Here is a 14,830-nt window from a genome sequence, read left to right as displayed (position 1 = left end):
GTACTCGCACATTGCTAGGTCATGTCCAGTAAAGGGAGTTAAATTATCTACACACAGATAAATCATAAGTGAAAGAAAGATTATAACTGAAAGAAAATGTGTATAGACAGACTTAATTCTAAAAGGATTAGTGTAGCATCTTCATATACATGTAAATGCCAGGATAGGTTCTGGAAAAAAATGCTGGAGTAGAAAAGCATCAACCTGACAGAAAGACCTAGCTGAACTGACACTGCTTTATACCAACAATAAAATAAAAAATGCAGGTAGGGTAGGTTAGTCCTGCTTTTGTTCTAGAACAGTAAGTTTTGTGAACAGCCAAACTTCATAATCTTCTGCTAATATTGTTTTTTCCATTAGTCTCTTAAAATCCTGTACCTGAATATACTGCTAGTCCTGATAGGGAGTCAAAAAAAGATGAACAAATGTCAAGAGAGAAGCCAAGTTTCAGATTAATAAATTTGTGGATTCTCCACCTTCTGCTGTGTTCACTAATATCTAAGTAATCATGATATACAGGTTATATTTTACTATTTTCATTTCTGTTTTGAGTGTTTATTTTGTCAGCAACTGAATCTGCTTCATGATTTATCTGTACTTTCATCATATTCTTAATTGATAGGCAGTTCCCAAAGAGTGGGGATCTTTAACAGGTTTCTTTCAACTCCAGGTACAGATAGTGTACTTTAGGCATTAAAGTAAGAACACTACTGTTTGTTGTAGTACTACTTCACTTGACTTTAATCATAAACCATTTATCAGATGAGGGCATATCAACATGATTCTAGTTTCAGCACATTGGGATCCTCCATCATGTGACAGAGAACACATGCTACACCAGGCAGTAAGAGGAAAACATAGCTATAGACCATTCAGCCTTACTTTTGGGTATGTCTTTCCTGACGTAAGAGCTTCAGTACCCATACACAAATTGAGTTTCCACCTACAGTGGCAGGTTCATCTTGGACTGGTTTTAATTTTTACTTCTAAATCACATAAAGAAAAGGAAACTTCATACTTTCTCCTGCTGTTTTCACATCCTCATACTTTCAAACACCAAACAGCATTATTCAAGTGAACATGCCCTGAAAACATTGTTTTTAGTAAGGTCAACTATGTTGTATTCCTTAGGAAAGGCTGAAGAATTAAGATGCTTTATTGAGTGCTCAAAAAGAACAATTTTGACTCAAAGCAAAAAGCTTTAGCTTTTCACTTAATTACCATTTTCTTTAGTACAAGTATTCAAGACATGAAAACAAGATGTAATTCTGTTTACTGAAATGCTAGGGAACATAAGGTTGCAAATAAGATTAATGTATTAAGTACTAATGAATTGCCACTCCCCTTAACTCCATGAGAAATATGACAGCCCTTTTTTTAGACTCATGTGAAGTGTAATAACCTCATCCTCAGATCAGAGAATGTCTGAAAATTTACTAAATGGAACTTGAGTGGGGGGAGGGGGAAGGTAAATTACAAAGCACTTAACCTTCCACTGGCTTCAATTCTATATGTATCACACTGTGAATAGTAAAAAAAAGTCGCTTCTGAACTTACTATATTCTTTATTTATAATAAAAATTTTGGAAGAGTGCAGACCTTTTTTTCTAAATATTATCAAAAACAAAGTAACAAAACCTGCCTTCTCTTTCCATACATTTTTATTGCATAAGCCATGTTTTCACCACTACAGGATACAAGTTTCAGGATACTGTTATGCATGCTACACAACCACTGAGATAACTGGCCTGAGAGGGCTAGCACCTTCCTTGTTTTACAATCTATCTTTCATTCTCATCTTGAATCATAAGACTTTGCTGCATGACAGACTGTGGAACACAGAAGTAAAAAAGAAAAAAAAAAAAACTGAAATAGAAAAGCACTTCAAACTGTAACTCTGGGGAGCTGCACCATACTGGTTTTTTTAAACCTGTTAGGTATAATCATGTACAGATCAGCAACAGTGCAGCAACTGTCAGATATATAATCCACCTTTAAAAAGCCCAGATAAAATGAAGATTTATAGGATTATTGAGAGCAGATACGAAGATGCCTCCCTGATTTGAAGGAATACTTAGCATAACATTGAAGAGAACAAAGTGATGCTGACTATTCATTTTGTCTACTAAATGCCTTCTTAGCAGAGAAAAAAACTAAGCCTTGCTATGAATGTTCTTTTTACACCTCTGAAAGATAGCATCCTCTAAGATACACTGTACAGGACAATAAGTAGAGCCACTGCATGAGTCCCTCTGAGGACAGGTTGCCCAAGAGAAAAAAGCTATCCTCTTGAAGTTCTACAGAGCCAAGTCTAAAATGTATTGTATTGCTAATTCATGGTAAAAGATTATGACTGATGGACATATTGATAGAATCTGTCAGGCAGTAGTTTATGACAAAATCCTTTAGATGAGTGGAAGATATGTTAACAGAAAACCTCTGACGATAGTCAATATTTATCTTCTTTATGATAACAACAGAAATTAAGAAAATAACAAATTAATACATTTGTTAGACACTGAATATAAGTACCTACATACTTTCTGCTTTTTTCCTCATAATCTTATTACACTGTTTTTATGCCACATACATAACAGTACTCTCATCCGCAGCTTGCATCCTGCCCTGTCTCTCACAGTACTTTCTACCCTACTTTAATTATTGATCGTTGCACTGACCAACACAAAACTGTTCTTTTTTTTTAAATGTAAACTATCTTACTCAACTTGTTATACTACAAAGATTGTGCAGGCAAATTAAATTAGTTGTTTGCCGATAAAAATACCTATGATTTCTTTCCACATGGTATCTGTGGTAGCAAGTATTAAAGAAACATGAGAAGAAAGACAGTATTTACTCAATATTTCTACTTAGAAAAAGAATACACCACCCTTCATGGCAACTAATCCAAACAGATAATTGAGCTCAAAATATCTTCATCTACACTTCAATAACGTACCTTGACAAAATACCATTTCAGCAGTCGAAATGTCCTCCTACGCAGAGACAGAGCTTGAACAGTCTTTTGTGAAGTGAAATGAAGATAGAAGATAAATGAGTATCATCTAGGCTCTAAGCAACAGGAGACCACCATGGTCATAACTATCATGGACTTGGAAATTTCCTAGTCTTTCCTGTAGGGAAGAACTGTAATGATGGAATATTCATCCACATAGTTTTGTCTGAGGGATTTTTTTGGTGGTTGGTTGGCGTGGCTTTTTACATTTATTTTTTTGGTTTGGGGTTCTTGTTTTAGGGGAACAAAGGCAGTCTTCTTGAGAAAAATCCCATTAGAAATGGGAACACTGAGACAGGATTCCGAAGTACCAGTGCTGCAGTTCAGGTAAGTGGAAAACTACAGAAGTGTGCTTTCTGGCATATAGTTGTGGGCAGAAGAGAGATTTGTAGGAAGAAGATCTATCACCCTGTTCTGCAGGAAGCAGAGAACACTACAACCACCACCTCCAGGTTTATACATGTTTCTGATGAATTAGCTAGCTTGGTACTATCAGTTAATAGATGTCACTGAGCACTCCCATCAAGTAATACTGTTCATTAGAATTTCAGTTCATCCTGGAGAATGGTTTGTCTAAAATAAGAGATGGAACTCATACTGTATCAGCTAAGAGAAGGCAGAAGAGTGGGTAACATATGAATGAAAGCCATTTGGATCAGAAAATTGAAGCCAATTCTGATCAGAAAGCACCCATGTTAGAGGAGAGGCTGAACTTTATGCTGGTACTTTGTCATTCCATTCTTTAATTCATGATGTCATGACCATCATGGCCACCATATGGTCACTACGTATCCTCCTCTCCTCTGTATATTAGCATGAGATTTTGCTCCAGTTAATCAAAGTACACTGATTCCATCAAAACAGCATGCAGAAGTGTTGCTCTCTTTAACCAAGGTGAGATGTGGATTTCCATCATATCCATCTATGTATGAACACTGCTATGATAATATAAAGGCCAAGATCTGCATCTCCCTGGTAGAGCAACTAATTCTGGAAACCATTTCCAGGCACGGGAAAGACAAGAAATTCCCCAGGAGTAGTCAGCACGGCTTCACAAAGACAAAGTCATGCTTGACCCACCTGGTTAACTTATATGATGAAATGACAGGCCTTGTAGATGAGGGGAGAGCAGTGGCTAGTGTCTACTGGGCTTTCAGCAAGGCCTTTGATCACTGTCTCTCATAAGAGCCTCACAGCCCCTCAAGCTGTTGCTGTAGGGGCTGGATGAGCAGACAGTGAGGTGGATTGAACACTGGCCGCATGGCCGGGCCCTGAGGGTGGTGATTAGTGGCCCAAAGTGTAATTAGGGGTGTACCCCAGAGGTCAGTACTGGGTCCAGTCCTGTTCAAACGCTTCATTGATGATCTGGATGATGGGGCAGAGTGTTCTCTCAGCAATTTGCTCATGACACAAAGTTGGGAGGAGTGGCTGATAGGTCAGACAGGCATGCTGCCATCCAGAGAGACTTCAACAGGCTGGAGAAATGGGCTCACAGGAATGTCAGGAAGTTAGACAAGGAGAAGAACAGTCCCTGACCTGATAAGGAACAGTCCCACACACCAGTATATGCTGGAAGCCACCCAGTTGGAAAGCAGCTTGGCAGAAAAGGTCTTGGAAGTCCCAGTAGACAACAGGTTGAATGTGAGCCAGCAATGTGCCCTTGCAGCAAAGGAGGCTACAGATATCCTAGGCTGCATTAGGCAAGTATTGACAAGCAAACGAGGGAGATGATCCTTTCCCTCTACTCAGCACTGGTGAGTTCACATCTGGAGTACTGTGTCCAGTTCTGGGCTCCTCCATACCAGAAAGACATGGACATATTGGACAGAGTTCAGCAAAAGGTCAGGAAGATGATTAAGGCACTGAAGCATCTCACATCTGAGGAAAAACTGAGAGACCTGAGTCTGTTTAACCTGGAAAAGACTCAAGGGAGAATCTCATCAGTGTGTATGAAAAGAGGATGGAGCCAGGGTCTATTTCAGTGATGCCCAGTGACAGAACAAGACGCCATGGTCATAAACTGAAACATGGGAGGTTCTCTCTGAACATCAGGAAACACTTTTTCACTGTGAGGATGGCAGAGCACTAGCACAGGTTGTCCAGAAGGGTTGTGGAGTCTCCATCCTTGGATGTATTCAAAAGCCATCTGGACATGGTCCTGGACAACCAGTTGTAGGTCACCCTGTAGAGCAGGGAAGCTGGACCAGATGACCTTCAGAGGTCCCTTCCAACCTCAACCATCCTGTGATTCTGTGATTCTACAATTCTTTGAATTCTATAGGAGACCCAGTGTCCAGCAAAATATCAAACGATGCCTGTGTACACTGTACATGTATTCCCATGTTCTTTCTCCCTAGCCATCAGCTTCAGAGATAGTTACATCACAGAAGGTGTATCACTAACTTAAGCCTTCAACACAGTCACTTATCACTCACTGATCTGATTTGAAAGATTACTTTTCCCCAGTTAACTACTGTCTCAAATTCATCCTCAGATCTAAGGAGGATGGAATAGCTGAGGACCAGAGCTATTTCAGTGGAAAATCTGACAGCTTAATTCAAACCAATTCCTACAGCAGTTTGAACTGTAGACTATGCATTAGAACAGAAGAGCAAGCATTCAACACTGTTTCATTCACTCTGGCATGAATATTGTGACCACTAAATAACATTTATTAAATTAATTTATTAAGCATATGTCTAAGCTGTCAAGGCTTGAAAATCTACATCCAGATACTCATCAGTACTGCTATTCCACTAGAGTAGGAGGATTGTAATAACTCTATACTACAACTATATTTAGTTTTATGTATAATCACATAACAAACAGTACAACTGTCAGTACTGATGTACTTATATTAACATAATGATGTAACACAGGATGTACTTACATTAACATAAAGCCATCCTGTATCAACCTATGTCGTCTAGTCCCTGGAATACTATTATGCCACCAAACCAATGTAACAATGTTGATTTTTTAAAAAAGAATTAAAATGTTTTAACTATAACAAAACAGTTAACATAAAATCAAATTTATGTTTCAACAAGCCCCTCCATGAGTTTACAATCTGTTTGCACCTGGGAGATTTTCATTATGAAACCTTACTAGCTCAAGACCTTTACAGGTTTCTGAATATTTAATATTTTTCTGAAAGCTCAAATTTTGGAAGTGAATGAATCCATAAAGCTTCCACTTTCCACTTTTTTCCCCACTTTTTAAAAACTGTACTTGAAGCAGAGAAAATGGTAACCGAATGTTTTTGAAAAGCAGTATGCAATCCACTTAGAGATTTTCTTTCTTAATGACTGACTACTGCTATTTTAACATTTGGGGTTGACAAAAGGCCGAGGCATTTTTTCTTTCAAAAGATAAAAGCAAAACTCACTAGGCACTTATTAGTGAATCCAGAACGACTTCTGCTTTCAGTTACTGAAAGGAGAAAACTCTCCAATCCATCTGCTTAAAAACTCTGCTTTTGCATAGGCCTTTTGGAATATCTTTCAGTTTTCTTCTGCCATGAATAAACATTAAATATTCGTGCCTTAATTAAAAAGGTTTCCACTTGAGGTCTTGCATTCCATCTCGGTCCGCTCTTCCTTGTCAGCCTGTAGTTTCAGTATTTATGACTTTACAGTGCTTTACATAGCAGCCAATTGGGTATCAAGTCACTTCTTTCATAGGGGTGAATACTCTGTAAACTGTTTTACAAAAGGAATCAAAATATTACAACTCAGCCAACCAGACATGTTCTGCAGTTTACCAGGACTGATTTAGTGGTCTGTAGTTTTAAATAGGTGCCACTTCTTAGCAAGCTGAAGAATAATTAGAGCCACTAGTTCTTTGGGGCATTAGTTTAACTGCTCTACTGCAGAAAGATGAGAAAAATCAGAGACAGCTTCCTGAAAGAGCAAAAAGAATATTCAAATAAGAAATATTCTTCTACAACTTTTGACTCAACATTTAATCTTGAAATAGAGCCATGCAGAAGGTACAGAAGAACTCAATAATCCATTAACCCATTACTTCAGAGCAATTAAAACATGGTAAATAAGGGGGAAATAAGTTTTGTATTTGAATTCAAAACATTTCCTTAAGAAAACTGGTGGTGAAACACACTGACTTTTGATAGACTTCTGGTGGTATGAGTCAAAACAACTGGAAAAGCAACTTTCTTATTGACAGGACAAAGTAATAATTCAGGATTTCCAATACCAGCTTCCCTGCTAAACATATCTAACACACAAAGCTCCACAAAAACAAAGGGGACCTCACCAAGCCTTTCAGTTGAAGAACCTGTGTACACCTGAAAGGGTTTGCTGCTTGCACTTATTACTTGCAGGCCTGTGGTCTGCTGCATTACCACATGAGAGATTTACAGTCACTTCAGGGGTTTGTAGATCACTCTTAGTAATAAGTAGCTTTAGCTCTGAAGACAGTAAATCAATGGTTTCAACAATCCTAAAACTGCGGTATTAAAAGGATTCCATTGTTCTACAGAGAACACCAAGCACTTTGCACACAGGTGCCTGAAAGTAATTGATGGCAGAGATCCTTTCTTAGGTATGCATGTCTGAACTGTATTCAATTCAGGGCCATTCTCAAAATGCCATTGTTTTCTTATGTAATTCACACAAGTTGCCATTGCACATTTGCTATTCGTCAGGGGATGTAATCTGAACCTTGTCGAATTATACTGTCCTGATATCTTCTTCCCTACTCTAAATAATTAAGACTTGAGACTTGCAAGACTTGGGAGGGGGAGGGGGGAGAAGAGAGATGTGTGTTTCAGGGAGGCAGGAAGGACAAGAAAAGGGTGAGTAAGGTACAAGAGTAAAATGGAAATAAAATGTGGAAACAGGTCTCCATTTACAGATCGTAAATCCAATAAAGACATGGGTTACATAGTTGTTCCTAGGACTGGAAATGCTAAACTATTATTCTATGTTGGGAATGTTCTTTTCAGCTGTCTAAAATATTGCATACAAAAGGTTAATTCCTTAGAAGGCAGAGAGTTTACATTCCTATCTTACCGGTATTCTAAACAGCACTTTGCAAGAGGAAATACAGCATCTTACTAAAATGAAGACACCCCAGTTATATAACATAGTTGCCAGCACAAACTTACAGCATTTCTATGTAACTGTTTTTAAGATAGATAATAAAAGGCTATATCCAGGAAGGAAACGCATATATGCCTCCCTTCTAAGTATGCCAACCTGTTACAGCTTCTACTGAGTTCACAATAAAAGTAAAAGATACATTTTTTTCCTTGTTACCTTGTTCAGGATATGGGGGAAGGTAGCCAGGTCCTGACTTCCTAGTCACAATGCAAAGTCCTTTTTCATATTATCACTTGCTAATGAAAGTAGCTTTTAACAAACACTTCATGACAAAGCTGCTAGTTTAAGCTTTGCAGGGTCTGGTAGCATCCTCACCATTTCAGTCTCTGACTCCATTTCTCAGTTAAATATTTCCAATAAAGTATCCTTCAACATTTCTTCCTAAAGACATTATTTACTGAAGAAGTGCCAACATAAGAGGTATTCCGGCATTTTTTTCGAGAAAACAATCCCCTAAATCAGTTTCTCGAAGCAATTGACACTTTTCACTCGTGCTAAAATGCCAGTAGGAGAAATTTGGGAGTCAAATGGCCTTTTGTTTTGACAGCTTGCTTTGGAGGGAGGGGTATTGATTTCTTCAAAGAAAATATTGCCCCAGGAGTCTAAATTGGATGGGTTGTTAGACCTGCATTTCACAGTTCCTTCCCTAGCCCATCCCTAACATGCTTAAAATTCTCCACAGCAATTGTGTTAACAAAATATTCTGAAGAGCTCCTTTCTCAGAGTAGTTTGAGACAAGGGACCTGGGCATGCAGAAACTAGAGCATTTGTAGGAACCCGTATCTCCATAAACTTAAGAGATACAGTGTGCTTTACAGCTCATGTCCTCCTGGGGTCTCAAGAACTGATGGACTCAAGTCCATCTGACACAGTATCTTTTTGAGATAGCAGTAGGCCAGCCTTCTCCTAAGTGTTTGTTCCTTGTTATTGAATCACTTCTTCCCCCTCCTCCGAAGCATTGTGGCATTCCCGAAGACGGATTTACCAGCTGCCCTGGATTCAAATTTCATTCCCACTTTTAAATTTCTAATACAAAAGCCTTTAGAATTTTTTTTTAAAGAAAGCTTTTGTGATATTCTTAGACTCAGCATAAACTATACCAACAAAAACAGTTGGCAAAAGATTTTCTCACAGGTAATGAAAAGGCTGTGTACCCTTCCTCATTCCTGTTCGTAGTTACTCTCCCACCATTTCTTGCAGTTGCTTATCTGCTCCACATTGAGCAAGTTCAGGAGGCTCAACAGAAGGACTTCTTTGTAGAGTGTTTTTATTTTAGTTTGGGACAAGCAATTAACTATCCTTCTGAAAAATGTTACAGTACACAAAAGGATTTGTACCACAAGTAGGAATTTTACAAGTTCCCCACATAACCTCCAAAGAAAATATAAATACAATCTCTCTCTGTGTCCTAGGATTTTGAACAAGTATAGAAGTATGCAGTGGATATCCCACAAGTAAAAGCATACCTTTTTTTTTTTTTTCTTTTGTAATAGACATAGCCTCAGAAATATCCTCAGGAAAAAAAAAATGTATACAGTATTCAAACTGTTTCTTCTCTTGCCCATTTTTAGTTTCTGAGCTGACTATTCCTTTCCTTCTACTTGTTTGCAAAGTTATTTTCTGATCTCCCCCCTCTTCTGTAGTAGACTTTCTTGACAGTGTTTGTATCTTCTACACGTCTGTTTATTAAAAGGTTATTTTCAAGATGTGATCTATTTAAAGACATATAAAGAGGGAGAAGAGCACATGACAAAGTGAACTTAGAAAGTATGTGCAAGGCTGGTCAGTGTGCATGTGTATTTAATCTTAAAGCAGAACTATCCTGTGCAAGTATGTTGATTAAATATGTTACATCCTTTATCAACATACCTACAGCAGCAAAAGCTCTAGTCTATAACTATATATAGATACACGTATATATTTGGCTTTGGAATTTTTATTCATTGGTATTGCTTGTTTCATCTGTAGAGCTGAGGTACCAGGAAGTGGACACCTGGAGTCCACCAGGAGGGTTCTCATCTGTACCTCACGTAACCACTTGTGGTGGTTTGACCCAGTACACTTCTTCATGTAGATAAGATGTTTTTCTGGCTTAGCTTTACACATGTAAGTAGTTTATTGGCCTTATCCCATAAGGATATTCATTTGTAGTGATAAGAGAGCCTATCAAAAGAGGAAATAAAGATCATTAGCCAAAGTGGAACACTGTGTACCTTAGAGTGAAGAGTTGGAACATTTCAAATGAAGAGGGTAAAATCAAATCAATTACAGCATGTAAAACAGTACACTGAGATGTATCAGAAAGTTCATAGTAGACACAGACAAATGAACTTATTTCCTGTAGTGCATGGAAGCCAACTGAAGATTCTTCCTCCATTCTTTCGTTTGTAGCAATACTTAGACTTGCCCAAGAAATATCAGTATTCTTCACATGAAAAAAAAAAAAAAAAAAAAGCCCAAAACGCTAGGCACTTTTTCATGTATTTGGGATGCTTACAAGATTTCACATACCATAGTTTATGTTGCAGAATACTTTGTCAGCACCAATTTACACTCTGAATGTACACAACATGAACATCAAGTCCCAGAAAATCCACAAGATTCTCCTATTAAATACATGTTACCTCAAGCCATATATGATGAACTGAAACTTTTCTGGGGGGAAAAAAACCTACAAAAAAAAAAAACCAACCACAAACCCCTAAGATTATTCTAATGCAAGAGAAAGCAAACTATTCTCATATACTTTTCATCCCCAGCTACCAACATTGCAATTCTCAGAACACCCTTTCCTGACCCTATTGCCTGTCACCCACCAGTAAAACAGCTCTCCCAACCTCTGTAACCATGCAGAAGTGAGCTTGCATGTATAACAGTTCCTTCCCTGCTGAAAAACCCACAGCAAAAACAGCATTTTGACCCCACTACCTTTGCCCTCCTTCGGCAGTAAAACAAGAGACACAAGGGCAGATGTTCTATATTTTCTTTCTCAGTTCTTTTCTGTCTGCTTTTTGAACATATACAACTTCTTTGATCCAGTAAAGCATTTTTGCCATTCAAAATCTTTTAATAGATTTCTGGTCTACCTTTCAGAACTCCTGACACACCAGGGCAGATAGAAGGCTGACAAGTGGGTTTTTTTCAGTTCCCCTCCACACTGACTTATATGGACACCTTCGTGCTTTCTTCGCTATTGAACAGTGAGTGTACATTTACGCTTTTCAGTATTTTACTTGAGACTGGTGGGGAAAGCAGGAGCATTCATAGGCTCTCAGTGGAATACAACAGTTGTCCATTGCTTCTTCAGAGACAACGTCTAGAGTAGTATAGGATTGCAATTACAAATGTGAAAAAAAGAACAAAGTTTGAGAGCTTTGAGGAAGAAAAATGATGGCATCTATGATAAATACTATCTACTAGTAAGTGACATGCTCTGTGCAGCTGTGAAAGAAGTGAAAAGAATTTAAAAACAGAAGGAGCAACATTCAGCTGCTGAACTGCAAGGACAATTAGTGCTTTATCAAGAGTTTATATTCAGGACTTTATGGTAAAATGGCTCATCTTAATCCAAACTAATCTTAATCCAGGCCGTTGCAATTTAAATATAGGACAATCTAACTGTCCTGTTAGCTTCATGGCATTTCTGACACAGCACTGATATGGTTGTGCAGCACTAATATTACTCTGCACAACTCTGGCACATGTACAAAGCAGAAAAGCCTTAACAACATGGAGAACAAATATGTATTTAGAAGATCATCTCAAAAAGAAGGTTCAAATAAGCAACCTGTGTTTAGTTAGGACTATGTTATAGGGACTCAACACTGTCACCGTTTTTCCCTGTATCTGGTTTCCCCGTTTCTACTTGATATAACCTACCAGTAAAAGTCAATTAAAACAAAATGATATTTTTATGTAATCTAGGTAATGCAGCGACCATGTGAACACAAACTATTTGCAAGGAGTAGTCCAACAGTGATTCAGATATTTAGTCATGTATCTACGGTTAAGCAAGTGAAACCAAAGATGCAGGTATCACTGAAAAATACTTTACAGTATCACCTCTACATAATTTACTTCTTGTTTGCAAAATGTTTTATTTGGATTTCGAGACAGCTTTTTCTACCCGAGTCTTACTGTGTTTAGTTTATGTGCTAGACAGAATATACCTAAACACATATTTTTACACCTTCGACTCTCTGTGGATTCTGGTATCTCAAATTAGTATTAACAGTACAAGTACAGAAAAGTACTAGTAGGATTTTTAGCTGCTCATACCTTCAGAGTTGAGACTGATTTTAGAGACAATTAATTGAAGACAGAAAATGACATTTTCAATGTCAGCCAAACTGGAGGTCTGTTTTTAGACCTAAAATTAAAAGGACTGAAAAGAGCAGCATCAAGCAAATAAGATATATTCCAGTTAAACAGTGACTCTTCTAGTTCAGTGGTATTATTAATCTAAGATTGCTTTTGGAAAAGTCGCAAAGTTCAGAACACAAGAGTTAGAGCATTCTTATAAATTTACTTAAACTACACTGAAGTTGGACTAAGTCCTCGCTTTTCACTGATTCCAGTTCCTTGAAGAAAATTCTGTGTTCTAAAGCTTGTATTTTTTTCAGCTGCATCAGCTGATCTGATAACACATGCGACCTTCCTCTATAAAACTGTGCCGTTTCACGAATTCAGCAATGTGCTGCAGAGCAGAGAACGCTAAATTCGTATGTCATTTACAGCGTCTATTTTTGATGGTGCCAGCTTCTATTGCTACCAATCACAACCAGGAGAATAGCGTATCGTAAACTGGAATAGGTATTGTATAAGCAATAAGGCCCGATTTCTGTTTCACTTGTGTAAAGTTTCTCCCGGGAGCAATAGTAATGCAAGGTTTCAAGGAATTGCAAGGGTCTGAGAGCAGTCAGCTGCAGAAGCCGCAGTCCTAGGCGCTGAAAATGAACTAGGTAACCCCCCGGGGCAGGTGAAAATCACACTGCTAAGCACCGTGTAGGGTTGTATTATGAAAGCAGGACAGAGTACAGTAAACCCCCTGAAAACGGGTCAGTGGACTTATGATAAGCTTTCTTCATTTACGTTGGGTGGGAGAAGGGGAAGGGGGAAGGGAAAGGGGAGAGGACAGGTATTAATATATAACTCCAGACTCACCGATTTTGGCCAAGCTGGCCACAAGTATCCAGAGTGTAATGATATAGGGGTCCTTGACGTGATCCCACTTGAAAGAGACGATGGCAAAGCTTTGAGGCTGGCTGCTATTTATAGAGCTTCCCGAGCTCCTCTGTCCCAGCGCCGCTGGGAGAGCCATCAGCCCCAGGAGGGACCCCGCTCCGGGCACCTGCCTCATCTCCCAGCCACACCGCGAAATCCTGCTTCCCCTTCCCGCAGAGATCCCGCCTCTCCCGAGGCCCCTGGGGGCGAGGTCCTTGTCCCTTCGCGGGGACGCGGCCGGGGAGTGCGGGCGGCGGTGCGGTCCCGTCCCGTCCCGTCCCGTCGCGTCGCGTCGCGCCACCCGCGGCACGGTCGGGCCCAGGTGCCGCTTGGCAGGGGGTGGCGGCGGAGGGGTCAGGGGCTCGGTGCGTTGGCGGATGCTTCGCGCTGGGGTCCCGCTGCCCGCCCGCACCTGCCTTTATCAGGCTGGTCCCGGCCGGCGGCCGGAGGCGGAGCTTCCCCGCCGCTCCCGCTCCCGCGGTGCGGAGGCAGCGATGCCCGCACCGAGCACCCGCCGGGAGCGGCGGGGCAGCTCCGCGCCGCCGGGTGGCGGGGGGGGCGCTGGCGGGGAGCTGGCTCCGGGACCCGCCCGCTGTCCCGCCTCGGCTCGGGCCGCATGGGGCTCGGCAAGAAGCACCCGGGGGCTCTGGCGCCAGCGGCCGAGGCGGGGCGCGCCGGCGGGCACGGCCGGGGGGAGCCCGGGATCCGGCCAGGGGGGAGCCCGGGATCCTGCCCGGGTCGCAGCCAGATAAGCAGGAGAGCCACAGGGCTCCGCTCGGGTGCTTTGGGTGAGCAGCCCAGCGGGTCGCCCCCCTCCCGCAGACCCACCCGCCGTCCTCGCCCGCTGCCGCGGAGGAAACGCACTCTCTTCGGGCTGTCAGCTTCAGAGCGCCTTAGCAGGTAGCTCAGGGCACGTTTCTCAAACCAGCTCTGTCTTCTGTCCACCAGGGAGCACCTCTTCCACGGTGCTCGGGGAAACGACACCGGCAGGCAAGGTTTGGCTTTCCCCTTAGATCTGCTTGCAACTGTTTGTTACGATGTGCTATATTCAAAACGCTACCTGGCTTTTTTTTTTTTTTTTAACTTTTATTTGTAATGGTTAAAACGTGAAACCTTTTATAAGGTTCTCACTTTCCCCCCCTAAAGCCTTCTTTCTTGCTGATAGGATTTGCCTGCTATCCCGGCGGGTCCCCGCTGTGTTCTTCGGGCAGGCGGACCCACCACAGTCATCACCCTGCAGCAAAAAGGCAGAGAAGCGGCGTGTTCCCGGCGAGCTGGGCCGACTGCACCCTGTCACCCTGCCACCCTATCACCCTGGGACCCTGGCACCGCACCGCACCGCACCCAGCTGCGGCAGCAGCTCCTCTCCTCTGCTGGATGCTCTGCAGCTGCCCACATGTGCAGCCCACCGCCTCTCTGGCTTTCCGTGGAAAAATGCCACCTTTTTGTTTTGCTTACATGGCAGGTG

The 14,830-nt window shown here is 41.1% G+C and overlaps 1 protein-coding gene across 2 annotated transcripts in view; it reads right to left on the bottom strand.

Annotated features, from left to right (window-relative positions):
- The window catches only part of SLC9A3 (solute carrier family 9 member A3), a 53,851-nt gene extending 40,233 nt beyond the window's left edge, over positions 1-13,618 (bottom strand). For both annotated transcript variants that reach the window (XM_074897921.1, XM_074897922.1), the window contains exon 1: positions 13,303-13,618. In XM_074897921.1, the coding sequence (XP_074754022.1) occupies positions 13,303-13,498 (196 nt within the window). In that variant the 5' untranslated portion in view covers positions 13,499-13,618. The remainder of the gene's footprint in view (positions 1-13,302) is intronic.
- Between the last annotated feature and the right edge of the window lie 1,212 nt (positions 13,619-14,830).

Source organism: Athene noctua, chromosome 2, assembly GCF_965140245.1.
Source record: "Athene noctua chromosome 2, bAthNoc1.hap1.1, whole genome shotgun sequence".
NCBI classification, from domain to species: domain Eukaryota; kingdom Metazoa; phylum Chordata; class Aves; order Strigiformes; family Strigidae; genus Athene; species Athene noctua.
This window is presented reverse-complemented; position numbering and strand designations above follow the sequence as displayed.